General features: G+C 33.1%; 1 protein-coding gene across 3 annotated transcripts in view; it reads left to right on the plus strand.

The window, feature by feature from the left end:
* LOC119631246 (DNA-binding protein D-ETS-3) overlaps positions 1 to 13,929 on the plus strand; it is an 85,080-nt gene that overhangs the window by 54,953 nt on the left and 16,198 nt on the right. For all 3 annotated transcript variants that reach the window (XM_038023289.1, XM_038023290.1, XM_038023291.1), the window contains 3 exons: positions 691 to 774; positions 4,795 to 4,842; positions 13,100 to 13,289. In XM_038023289.1, the coding sequence (XP_037879217.1) occupies positions 691 to 774; positions 4,795 to 4,842; positions 13,100 to 13,289 (322 nt within the window). The remainder of the gene's footprint in view (positions 1 to 690; positions 775 to 4,794; positions 4,843 to 13,099; positions 13,290 to 13,929) is intronic.

Here is a 13,929-nt window from a genome sequence, read left to right on the forward strand (position 1 = left end):
GTAAAGCTTCACCATTAATTACTGAATAGCTCAGGAAAGCTTTCAATCGTTTTGCCTCTACGTTTATCCATTGTTTCGATGAATGCAATAAATTTGGAAACACAAACTTTGATATTACGAGCCTAAATGTTTTCTTTTTTTTTTATGTTTCCAATTTAAAAAGCAATAACGAAATTTATCTTTGTACCCATTGCCGAACGAAGGGGACGCATTCATTTTGTTAAAACATGTTGCAAACGTCCAGAAGGAAGCTTCAAAGGTCCCGCAAAGTCAATGCATTTTTGATCAGCGTCAAATTAGATAACCACATAAGCATTTCGCTTGTCTGTCCATCTTTACGTCTGTGAATTTCGCAATCTCCCATTTGGAAATATTGAACTATCGCCAGCAAATTTAGCAAAAATATTAGAACGGACGATGTCGGCGGAGGGACATACCTATTATGCAACTTACTCATTACTCATAACTACAACAAATACGCGATAACAATTTTTCACGTAAAGTCCAATATTATAGAGTGCAAAAGTTGTGTTCGTTTTTTTTTTTGTTTTTAATTCTTATTAGGATAACAGTGGTGAGTGGGCATAAAAGAATCCAACGAAGCTGAACATTACTTTTTTGTTTTTTTTTTGTTTTTATTAAAAATGGAAATTTAAAAAAATTTAAATTTATTTTACTTTTCATACACAGGCTACAGTTCGAATGCTTTGAGCAGTGTAGGAGTAAGTGTTGGAAAATCATCACTGGATCCACATTCACATTTAAGACAACCTGGTAAGTTTGTTAGTGATAAGCATCGATACGGGTAGGGATTGTCTTAGAGCTCAGTACCCGTCAAACAAAACAATAAATCATTAACATTTTTAAGTTTTACACAGAGGCGCATTCGAGTGCTACTTGAATATGAAACGAACTACTTTAAATGGAATGAAAATAAAGAAAAACAGCAACAAAATCTGCTACTTGAAAATCCTTTCTCCGCAAAACCTTTGCCTGAAACAATAACGAACGCACTTGCGGCATTGACATACAAAACAACAACGCAAACAAATCATGAAGAAAAGTTTTAAATGGATTTTTTTTTTTTTTTTTTTTGTTCGAAAACCTAAATTGCAGAAAAAAAATAAAAAAACTGTTGTTTTTGTGTGTGAACAATGTCGTCCTAAAAACCTCAATATTTAGCCGATAAAGGATGGGGGTTAATAAGTAAAAAAAAAAAAAAAAAAAAAAAACAGAAAAAAGAATAATAATATCAAGGAGGGTTTGAAAAAAAGACATTGAACATAGAAATATGTAATGATAAGTGTGTGTATTGAATTGCAATGTAATGTAATGAAATGGAATGAATGAAATGAAATGTATTTGAGATGAAGTGCAAACACATACATGTGTATGATAAGTATTGGAGAACACAATTAGAGAAGAATTAAGTTGTTGTGCTGTCAACATGTGACGTGTTGTTCGGTTGGCTGGTCCGTTGACGCGCGATTTTATAAACAACACATTAAGTTTTTGTTTTCTTCTTCTTGCACAATAATAACAATAATAATAATAAAAAACTGAACAAACATTTTCAAATATCAACGAAATTATTAAGAATTGTAGCAAAATGCTAAGCACGGATTGGCTGAATGCTTCCTTTCTTTTAAAAACCGCCGCGTGTCCAAAGTTTTTTTCATTTTTGTTTTTTCTGCCTTTTTTTTCGTTTTTCTTTGCCTCCTTTTAAAGCGCGCATTACGTGAACGAATGAATGAATATAAAATAAAGCAAAGCAAAACAAATCTAGGGGGAGAGGTATAAGAAAAGAATAGAGCAGCAGAATAGATTTGAAACAACTGAGAAGCAACGTTAATGTTGCAAAACTTTAAATGGCAGAAAATTGATTTATTAAAATTACGAAGAAATACCGTTATACCTTGAGATGAAATTACATTACTGTACATCTTATATTCTTATTATGAACTGTTTTACTTATGCATGCATACGTTTGTGTATGCACTCGTTCTTATACCGAATTGTAAGCAAAATGCACACGTATAGAATAATAATTGAAAAAATAAAAAAATAAAAAAATAAAATAAATAAATAAAAATGAAAAAGGAATAGCAGGACCAGAGCGGATCAGGGAATTGGATTTCACTGCATTATACTAAACAATGTTCAAAAGCGACGTTTCTGAATGAAATGTTGGCGCGTTGTGCGCTTTGCTGTGTACTTCAAGTTAGGCAACTTGGCATTTTGTAAAATTTCTTTATTCGTCTCATTCTTGCTCACTTATCGTTTTAAATATGTGTGGGTGTGTATATATGTATCACTATATATATATATATATATATATATATATATATATATGTATGTATAAGCGTGTGTATGTGTGTCTGCAAGTATAAGCATTGAGGTATAAGTGAATGGAAAACTTTTTAATAAAGTACAATAAAAAGTTGTTGTAATTTTCTTGTTACTCCGTTATGCATACACATGCATGCCAACATACATTTCTATGCAATTGCGTAGGTAGGTAAGGGTTTAATGGATACAATTACTTATATATATATATATATATATATATATATGTTAAAACTAACGGAACATTATACAATAAGCAGTCGGCAATTCATTTGTTAAGTGCCACGCCCTAAGAGCTCTTCACAAAATGTGCACAATTGCCACGAAAACGATATTTTAGATTTTTTCGAATGCAAAAAATTTCATTAAAGAAAAAAAGAGGAACAAAAAACCAAATCCATTATACATACATTTAGTTATTGAGAGAAATTCATACTTGCGGGCTGCTTGCCTTCTGGTACTTGGACGTGTGCCTTAATACACATCAATATATGCGTATGTAGGTAAAAGCCCTTATGGACACACTTCATGAATTTAAGAATTTTGTAAATATTTTTCCCGCGAAGTAGGCCCTCGACTATTACACTCATACTTAAGCGTTGATTGTACTTGCCTATGATGTGCACTCACACCTCTCAGAATCTATTACGGAAACGTAAACTAAAAGCACTTCCATGATATTGGACTTAAAAAATGATATATTTTCTCAGAATAAATTGTAATGAAATCTAAATAATAATCACACATATCTAAATACACATGAAATAGAAATGAATTTCATCTCTCAGTTAATGCCTATAATTTATATATATATATATATATATATATTTTTTTTTTGGAAAAATTGTAATCTATTGACATTTTCAACGACATTTTTCATGCCTAGATGTACGCATCAGACACCCGGCCTCTTATATATAAGATCATATACTACGGAGTGTCATCTTTTTTTTTTATTCTTATTAAAGGTGATATTTACGTACCGTACGGCAAGTCGTCACGTTATGTAATACAAGCGAAACAAGAGATGGCGGAATAAGTCATAGGTGCTTTCATGTATTTTGATCAGCGGCATCTAGTGATGAATATGATAAAGTAAAGCGTTGATTTTGATGTTTCACTGCAGTAACAAATGACAATTCTCTGTAATACGCTTCGCATATTTCGGTTAAAACACGAATCCTTAATTAATACCCTACACTATATTCGTCAAAGGTATATACACAAAAACGTTACGCGGAGATATGCAGTATTGAGAAGAGCACCTCTTGCTGAGAATTATTTTCTGAATTTAATTTTTACCGTATTTCTCTGTCTGTCCATGTGTTTTTATGTTCAACGTGTAGATTGGAATTTCCAAATTTAGTGAACTAACTTGTTTTGACTGGAAAACGAAGGCTATTGAAAATACTTTCGATTGGACTCTTTTCAGAATCGCTCCTCATATGCAGTCCTAATTTTCAAAGATCCTTGACAATAATCGATAAAAGTGTACATTTTTAAGGCGATTTATTGAACCCATGCACATATGAATGTTTCCAAAACAAAAATTAGGCAATTATAGGGCAAAAAGTTGTAATAATCTGTAATGAATATCGATACGATATGAAATATATATCCCATGATAAGCTTGGACTGCATGGATCTATTCTTCGGACCTCTCATGTACAGTAAGTTTATATACGACATAAAGGTATAATTTTTATTATTTTATGTTATAACGAGGCGAGGCCAAATATTGCATTGGACGTACTGTTATAAAATAGTTGGGCTTATCTTATATTTACTCCCATTTCCGATCCCGAAGTAGTTTAAAAACATTAATTTAAACGGTGGACTTTTTTTTTTTTTTTTTTATTCTCCTCCTATAAGCACTTCGCGTACCCATTTTGGCAGGTACTGAAGCAATGTTGTTATCGTATTAAAAATATTCCAATCAATATTCAATTTACGTTATTAGCTAGGAAGCTGTTCAGCAGCAGTTTCGGATCTCAGCAATGCCTGTGATCGTTAAATATTTTAAAGTATATCCTACGCAGTATGTACTTAAAGCGATGAAGAGGTGGTGGACTTTTTGTCGAAAACAAACCTTGAATTCGTTAAAGAAATTTAAAGTCTTGCAAATCTTGTAATGTAATAATCGCTTGAAGAATTGAAGTTTGTGAGAAGTCTAAGCCTTCATCTCGTTACGCAAGAATATTGGTTGTTTAGCCCTTAAAATCAATCTACCAAACATTAAAAGTCATTTTCAATAGTTTTTGTCTTTTACAATCAAGCCGTGACTCAGCTCTTTCTTCTCCTTTTTCATTATTGTTTTGTTTGGGGTAAAGTTGAGAGCACTTTGAAAACTTGAAATTGATATTGAAATTGAAGCTTGCCTCAGTCTAATGAAAAAAGCGCACTTTTTGTTATAATACTTTTTCTTTTTTTTTTTTGTAATATTTTTAGATCCATATCAAATGTTCGGACCCACCAGCAGTCGCTTGGCTAGTTCGGGTAAGTGCATGCATTTTGCATACTAAGACAAACAAAGAAAATATCAAAAAATTCATATTCTTGAAAAAAAAAAAAAAGAAAAAATCAACTGCATAAAGATGCAGGTGAAAAGATTATTATTAAGCAGGTATCAAGAGGTCACGTGTTATTGCTGACGTTGCACTCCTGCAAGCAAAGACGGAACACTCAATGTCGGAAAGTTGAAATTAGAAATGCGAATACAAGGAACGAATGTTTGAATGTCTGTAATTTGTATATTGCGACCTACAACGCTTTCTTCCCTAAATAATTAGCATATCTACATCAACACCTGTGAATTAAACGCCAACCCCATGTTAAAAGTTTATATTTAACATAAAAAACAACTTGTGTGGGAAGTGCTCGTAACTATCTGAGATTTTTTTGAACGCATAACTTACTTCTGTCTCTGTCTGCCTTAAAATGAAACATTTCTACAAAGTTCTTTTTAAGATTTAACTTTTATGGGCGAGTAACACCTTTAACTAACGCACACACATACACGCACGCCCCCCATACGCTGAAAACGAAAAAAAAAAAATAAATAAATAAATAAAATAAAATAAAATAAAAGAACTCATAATTAAATTATAGTCTAACTGTTAATGTTACTTTTCTTACTACTACGGCACCATGCCGTAACCCAACGAAAAGGTGTTCGCTTTAATACATATTTATGTACGTACGTACGCAGTTTAGGGAGAAGGGTGTGTACGGTGAAGTTAATTTAATGTTTAAATTCCATTTATTTTTTTTTAAATTTTTCAGAAACATACTTTAAACCATACACGTGATAGAGATTTAGAATACAACAAAGGGTTAAACGATATTGTTCTTATCATCAATTAATTTTTATGATTATATGAAATGAATTTTCTCCCTGCTATCTACGACCTCTTTAAACGTTCAAAAATGCAAACGAAATTCTTTAAAGGGTTAATTTGCAAAAAATGAAAATTAAAAACAAAATATATATAAATGATATACGATTGTACGCCCAAAAAGAAAAGTCGTTTATCATGACTCATAAAAGTGGACAGTTATGAGAACTTGAAATATTCACACACCTAAGATTTCTGAGTTCGCTTATACAATAACGTAAGCGACACGATAACGCTTTTATTACTTACTTCGACAAAACTCGTACACTACCTATCTAACGATATCTCTTGCGAAGTTCCTGTTTGATAAACAGCGATTTACTATACCCATCGCTGAAGGATGATTGCCGATGGTATATCGGTTTTGTCAAAACATATGCAATGCCCCAAAGGAAACTTCAGAGATCCCACAAAATATGCATATATTCTTGATCAACAACAAACTCTGAATCGATTTATGCGTGTTTGTCTGCCTGTCCAGCTATCTCTCCGTCTGTATAAAGTCTATCGTAAACATACTCCTGGCCGCAAAAGTGAAATTATCGACTTTAAATTTGGCGGAAACGTTGGAAGCTCTTGCACGCAAATTGCTACGAAATATGGGCCAGCTAGGTTGAAGAACACGCCCACAGCATTACGTGAACTGAGAATACCTCTGTTCTTTAAAACGAATAACACATTAGCTTCTTGCCCATTACTCATAAGCCAAAAACAGATAAATACACAACAATTTGAACATATATTGTATATGCACTGCTCCATGACATATACGCAAACATATGGGCAAAAATTGATCACGATCACCCAGTATTATAATGCATCGGCAAAAGCAATTTTTTTTTTTCTATAGCAGAAGCAAGATTCAAAAACTCCATAAAATATACAAAATCTTGGCCAGTTTTAAATTCGGGACGCACGTCAATATGTCCGTCTGTTTGTCTGTCAATTTGCCCATCTACATCTGCCGTTCGCAAAAATGAAGATGTTGCCTGCAAACACAGTGACACAATGACCTAAACCGGATAAAAGACACGCCTACATTGACTACCCGTCTGTGCAAAAAAAACTGTGAACAACTTTGCTTGCCGTGTTTTTCGCTTGTTACTCATAAAATACAACACATACACCATATAAATTTCCACTTTTATTCTGAAAGTAGAGAAAGTCAGCCACGCCTATCCAACAGTACGGATTATAAAATGTTCCTTTTTTTTGCTGTTTTTCGGTCTTTTAAAGACTGATCTTTAGCCGGCGATGAGTACAAAAGATGCGGTCACGACCGAATATAATTTTCATACTTGTTAGAGTTCACGCGACAATTACTTTTCGAAGCCAAACGCTATCAAATCACATGTGGCGTACTAATTTATCAAGCCGGTCCAATGTTAAAATTACTATTTGCCATAAAAATTCTTCTTTGGCCCTAAGATGATATGTCAAGTAAGGAAACGACTGCCATTAAAGCAAGTTTAAGAGCGATTTTTTTTATTTTTGCCAAAATCTACTCTCTGCAAATTATTCTTCTGTGGACGTCATTGATGGATCAGCCTACTTCATATCTTAAAAAGCTCGTAAAAATAACTGAGATAGCGAATGCGGAACACTAAACACTTAATTATTTGTCATCTAAGGCAATTAAGTGAAAGTGAGTTTTTTTCTTTTTCGAAATCATCTCTCATGAGCTTGTTAGTTAGCCGATTGCCAAAATCTTTTTCGTATATTTAGCAATAGTAGATAATAAAATACTTTTGCCAAATTTCAGATGATAAGCAATTGACGCAACTTACCTCGTAAGGCAAGTTCAGTGTTTCTTCAGACTTCTTTCAGACTTTCATGCTTTCGAATGCTCAAATGGGAAAATCTGCAGTAGAAGAGGCTACACAAATGAGCAGACATTATTAAGTGAATGAATGACTTACGAGTGTGATAGTACAGTATTGGCTGCTAAGAAGCTGTAAGAAATTAAATATAGAAACGTAAACGTACGTACATTTGTGGATTGATAATGTAATGATTCTTGATAGCGCCTCGGGCTCGCCACGTCCGAAATGTTGATATTACGTGGTTTGGATCAGCCAAAAAAAAAAAAAAGCAATGCCAAATAAAAGTGAATCGAAAAGTGCACCTGCCGGAGAGATTACGACAAGGACAGTGTGCGAAGAATAATGGATTTATGTCTTGCACCGTGTTGAGGAGACAGCACATATGAGAGAATCCAGATTCCACATTTCAAATCCAGGCAAGATTGTGTTTCATTAGAAAGTCTTTGCGCGCAAATATGTTTTCGCATGAAAGAACTAGACGGCTTATTGTACGAATTATTGAAGCGATGCCTTCGCATGCCATGCTCGACATCATAATCGATCCAACGAAACGATTATGTCCGCCGTCTGGTTGCAGATATTTCATTGACGCAGCTTGCAAGAAGAACGTCGAACAGGAGGTAAGGCCTCAAATTAGATGAATACCTGGCCGCACTTAGGTTCTACACCCCTCTTCCGGCAATGTCAGAGAAATGGCAGACAAATGTGATAAACGAAAAGCGATTATTTCCTTTGCTCTTTCAGATGGAACGCCTTCTCTGCATTTTAAGAAACCTCTATGCCATTCAGTAGCCATTCACGTGCCCTTAAGTACACAGCAGAAAATAAAATCAAAAAAAAAAATGGCTTTACAATGCAATGAAATGCTTGCCCTGCTTGGGTCACAATGTATGAAAATGCCTTGTACTCTTGATGGTCGTTTTTAAAAACAAAACAGTTATAAAGTTTTGGCGTCAGCGTAACGGCCTTCTTCGTGGAAAAGTTATTAATGACCGACAAATAATCTTTAATTTTAAAATAAAAAGAGAAGAATGCCATAAAATTACTTGCTTCAGTCGAATTATTCTCGACCGTTGAAAATATCTTCTATTCTAAAGGGGTGTTGGGAGAGAGCGGTGGGGCCTGTGACTTTTGCACATTTCCATTGTCGACATTTTACTTACATATTAAAACTAAATCATGCTATGACTGTTGTTATTCAAGACAATACGTTTAAATATTTAAACGTGAGCCCACCCAGGTGTTCATGTAAGGGCAACGTTTGTTGCATTTATGAGATAAAACACTGAACTGACTGAAAACGCGAAACCCAAAGAATGTTTGGTGGCTTTTCAAATTGCTTACCTATATACGTGAATTGTGGATATATTACATTATATTATACATATTTATGCATATGTATTTATATCTCTAGTAAAGTATAAGTATATATATATATATATATATATATAAGTTAACAGTGTATTTTTGAAATGCAAAAGTTGCCTCCGTCATTTTCACGAACTTCATGGAAGAGCTCATTTTGTTTTTAATGTAACGACAACTCAAGTAGCCAAACACAAGCAACCACTCAATCAGACAACCAACCAGCCACCAAGTCTAAAATGTGAAATGCATAAAAGAGGAGAGAAATGCTTCAGCCTAACCCATCCATCTGCATGCTTGAGAAGGGAGGAGGGGGGAAGGGGGGGCAGTTAGGTATTGCTTTAGCAATAAGAAAGCAAGATGGTGGCAAAAATGCTGTTTTTGATTAATTATAGTTTCCTTAAAACACGGAACCGCTTTGTTACTTGAGGTCCGGCTCAAGTAGCTTTCACATTCTAAAGGTTCACTGAAAATTTAAATGCTTTAAACATGCAATCGACTTGAATATAAAAAAAAAAAAAAAAAAAAAAAAAAAGAAAACACAAATGTAATATTTTTCCACACTCGACTCTACAAGAACAACTAAAACCATGAACAAAATAGAAACACTACATATGTCTTAGATCGAATTTCAGATACCTCACGAACCTCACCAGGCTCGTTAGATACGTTAGTATCAACTTAATTGCTAATAGAATCAAATGAAAAAGAAGAAGAAGAAAATCTAAAAGAAAAGATTTCGAAATTTCACTGAGTCGGAATCGAAATGACCGATGAATGATTTAACAACGAATTAATGAGAAGTTTGAAATTATTAAATTGCGTCTCCTCGTTGTTTTCTTCTTTTTTTTTTTTTTTTTTTGGAGAATCCTTTCTCACTTGTAGCTTTAGTGTTTCGATGTAGTCATCTCAAGTTCTTTTTATCGGAAATGAATCGCAGCACAATCGGCTTAGAATCAATTATATGCTGAATAAAATAAATAAAATTTGAAAACTTTTTATTTATTCGGGCTTATTACGCCCGGCGTTACGTGTGGTGTGAGCAAATGAATTTATTTCGTCGTGAATACATACATATACATATTATATAAATAAAAATAGAAAATAATATATGTTTTCGAATAATTTCAATGCTATTTAATGGTCAACAACAACAACAACAACAACAGCAACAAGAACAATAAAAATAATAATAACAGCAACGACAACAACTTATGGTCAGCGCTTGGAATCACTGCAGTCGAACGTTAATAAAGAAATTATGTATGTTTTCATTAAAGAAAAAAAAAAAAGGCGAAGAATATTTTGATACCGTTACGTTCTCTCCTATCATTTATTATACGATGTGACGTATTCTCGTTAATGTCAAAAGTGTAAACTTTACATTAAACTTTTTTCATATTTCGTATAGGTCGTCGTTTGTAACGAACGAGAAACGAAAGAATAAATAAATAAATGAGGAACAAAAAGAAATAAATAAATAAATAAATAATATCTGTGTGGCCTCTTGCAAGAATTCAAGTCGTTGCCAAAGAAAATTACAACGAATAAAGCCAGATTAACACAACTAATTATTTCCGCCGTTTTTCTTTCTTTTTCTTAGTCTTACTTTTTTGTAAGTTTAGTTTTTTAATTAAACTCTCTGTGTGTATGTTATGCGCTGGTAAAATTAAATTAACATTTTTAGTTAACATTAAAATCCATCCTTCGCTTTGCTGTGTTTGTTTTTTTTTTTCCTTTTTTTTCTTTTTTTTTTTTTTAGTTCTCTTCAAGCCACCACTAAAGCGTAAAAGTATGCTAAATTTCTGATTCCATTCGTAACACACCCACACACACACACACACACAAATAATATAATGCATTTAAGCATATACGTGTATGTGCGCGTCATTATATTAAAAGTTTGAATAACTTCCCCAATCCTTAAGGTGCCTTGTTTTCGCTTACTATTAGCCGAAGCTACGAAACTTGAAAGGGAATATTCCAGTTTTGCATATGTAACGCCAGATTTAGGGAGAATTTTATAGCAGTGAATTTTCTTATTATTACTGCCCAATTTCTAAAACAACGAAAATGGTTTTGATATTTTTCTAATTTAAGAAAAGATACGCATTTTGAAATATTTATTATGTAATGAATGAGTGATAACTTGGCTAACAAATACTCTAAGCAAGCATAGGGAAATCGTAAAGTTTTTGCTTCGCGTGTGAATATTGAGTTTCTATTACTTCCCTAAATATTTTTAAATTATCCCGACAATCATTTATGCTAAGCTTTAGTTATACAAACAATGAAAATTGTTACTTATTGACAGCAATAATTTGCAAAATAAAATGCTTATGATTTACGAACAGGCCAAGCAAACGGAATTTAACCGGTTAAGATCGTGAAACGACATATAACGGATGTTTCAGCTCCGACAACGCACGACAAATAATCGAAAAAGCGAGCATACCTAAGTTGACCTGATTTCGTATATTCGATAATAAATATGTACATATATGTATACATATATAAAATTGATAGTTTCATCCATTTTGCAAAAAAATAGCAAAACTATTCTACCATCATTTCCAATAATTGTAATGGTTAAAATGTTTTCGATCCGTCCATTGATACGATCGCAATAAAAGTATGGGCGATTTTTATAAACTTCTTCTCGATGATGATGAGTATCTACGATTCGCTATAACGGCAGAAATCATTTTCCTACTTATTCGAAATACTCTCTCAGTAACAGCGAATACTAAAATAATATGTAAATTACATATACATTCAGGCATTCAGACAAGCAAAAAAAAAAAAAAAAAAAAGAAGCAAAATGGCGCTCAGAACTTGGGCGTGTGCTGGTATCCTCACCTCCTCTATTCTTCATTCTGTTCTAAAAAAATTTCTCTTCGTCTTTTTTATTAAAAAAAAAAAAAAAAAAAAAAATGGCGCTCGTTTATATTCTTAAAGACCTTTTCGTTTGAATTTTCAATTTAAAATCCGCACAAGTGTTAGTGTAAGTGCGAGTGTTGCATGTTAGTAATTAAAATATTGCCAGCATATGCGTTTGTTGTGCTAAAGTTATTTTCTCTCTATTTTTTTTTTTTTTTTTTTTTTTTTGTTTTCTTAAAGTCGACAAAACTCAGTAGAGCATAGAAAAACCGTCAAAAGGAAGGAAGCAAGAATTAGTGCAAGTGTTGCTGAAATATTTAAAAAATAAAATCGCAAAACGTAATTACGTAACAGCATGGCCAAGAATTCATACATACATACATACATATATATATGTATATATATGCATTAGGTAGTAGCCTAGTAGCAATAGCGAATAGACGCATAACATACAGAAATGTAAAAGTCCATTAGTAAGCACGTGCTATGTTTTAGTTAAACGTTGATTTCGAAATCTCGATCTGCGCTTTGATTTGATTTTTATAACAAATTTATTCACATCATCTCATTCATTAAACGACTATTGGTACCTCAATCATCTATTTGCTCCCGTTTATCATTTATATTCTTTCTATCATGCTTTCTCTGATTTGCAATTAACACAATATTCATGATGATCTCACACATGAGTGGTGTTAAAATGCCACATAAAAGCCTTTATAGAATAAAAGAATCAAAATTTTCTGAAAGTGTGTTCATTTTGCAATCAACATCATTATCATCATCAACATCATCATCATCATCATTACTATCATCATTATCATCGTTATGCTGTTGTTCTTTTTCTTATTTTTGTTTTTGTTTTTCAACCCTTAATATATGTGCGCACGACCACGTCTTGCTATATATATATATGTATGCTGCGTGTATCTCCCCTCTCTTAAACTTTTCCATCATATTTCCGAACGTTTCTTAATTGCCAAATGATTAAGCGATTTACGATGTTCCCTAATGTTCAACGTTGACTCTGAAGTGCGTATCGAGTCCCAAGCACACAAAGATAATAAAAATAATTCCTTAAGTTGTTTTCATCACAATATCGTTATCCTACTACTCTATATACGTGTGTATGCGTTTTGCGGTATTATGCCTTCGAATTTTAAAAATATGATATTTAAAATTTCTTTTAAACTTAAAAAATGCAGTCAAACTGTTAACATTAAATGGAGAATTTGTTAATTTCCGCTTTTGTTTTTGTTTTTGATTTTCTCCCATTTATATATTATTCAGGTTCAGGTCAAATACAATTGTGGCAATTTTTATTGGAGCTCTTATCGGATTCAAGCAATGCCGGCTGTATTACCTGGGAGGGTACAAACGGTGAATTCAAATTAACCGATCCCGACGAGGTGGCCAGACGTTGGGGCGAACGTAAATCAAAGCCGAATATGAATTACGATAAACTAAGCCGGGCTTTAAGGTAAGTGGAAAAACAAATAATTATGTAATAAACGTATGTAAAATGTATCCGCAGCGTGTGCCAATAAATTTTGCAACCAATTTATGAAAAGCACATGTTGATCGAAAAGCGGGAAATTCTTAAAATTTTTCCCCAAAAATGTCTCCTTAAAACTATAAAGATCATCCTGTATAAACTATTTGTACTTACCGCTTGCTGATGGACATACATAAATTTTGTCTCTTCGGCTGTAACATCCAACTGTCCAATTATATTATGATAAAAGAAACTAAAAAAATAAAATTCACGTTGTCTGTAGTGTAACCAGTTTCAGAATCCATTCAAAATATTTATCTATTTATTTAAAATTTCTTCTCCAGACGCTCAAAGGCTCCCCGCAACAATGGTCCCTAAACCGACAATTTAAAAAATTGCCACAGATTCTCTTCCTACTTGCTATCATTTTGAGAGATTTGAAAATTATCTTTATCGATAGATACTGTACGACTATAGAAATGAATAATAGCTTGTTCTGATTTTACGATTTCATTTCCTGACGCAAAATCATATCCAGATCTTATCAAGAGCCACCAACCTGTCACACACTTCTCTGACTGTCACAAATGTAAGAGGTATGCCTTTATGATCTCAGGTTTCCGAT

Source organism: Glossina fuscipes, unplaced genomic scaffold (genome assembly GCF_014805625.2).
Source record: "Glossina fuscipes isolate IAEA_lab_2018 unplaced genomic scaffold, Yale_Gfus_2 1, whole genome shotgun sequence".
Lineage (NCBI taxonomy): Eukaryota > Metazoa > Arthropoda > Insecta > Diptera > Glossinidae > Glossina > Glossina fuscipes.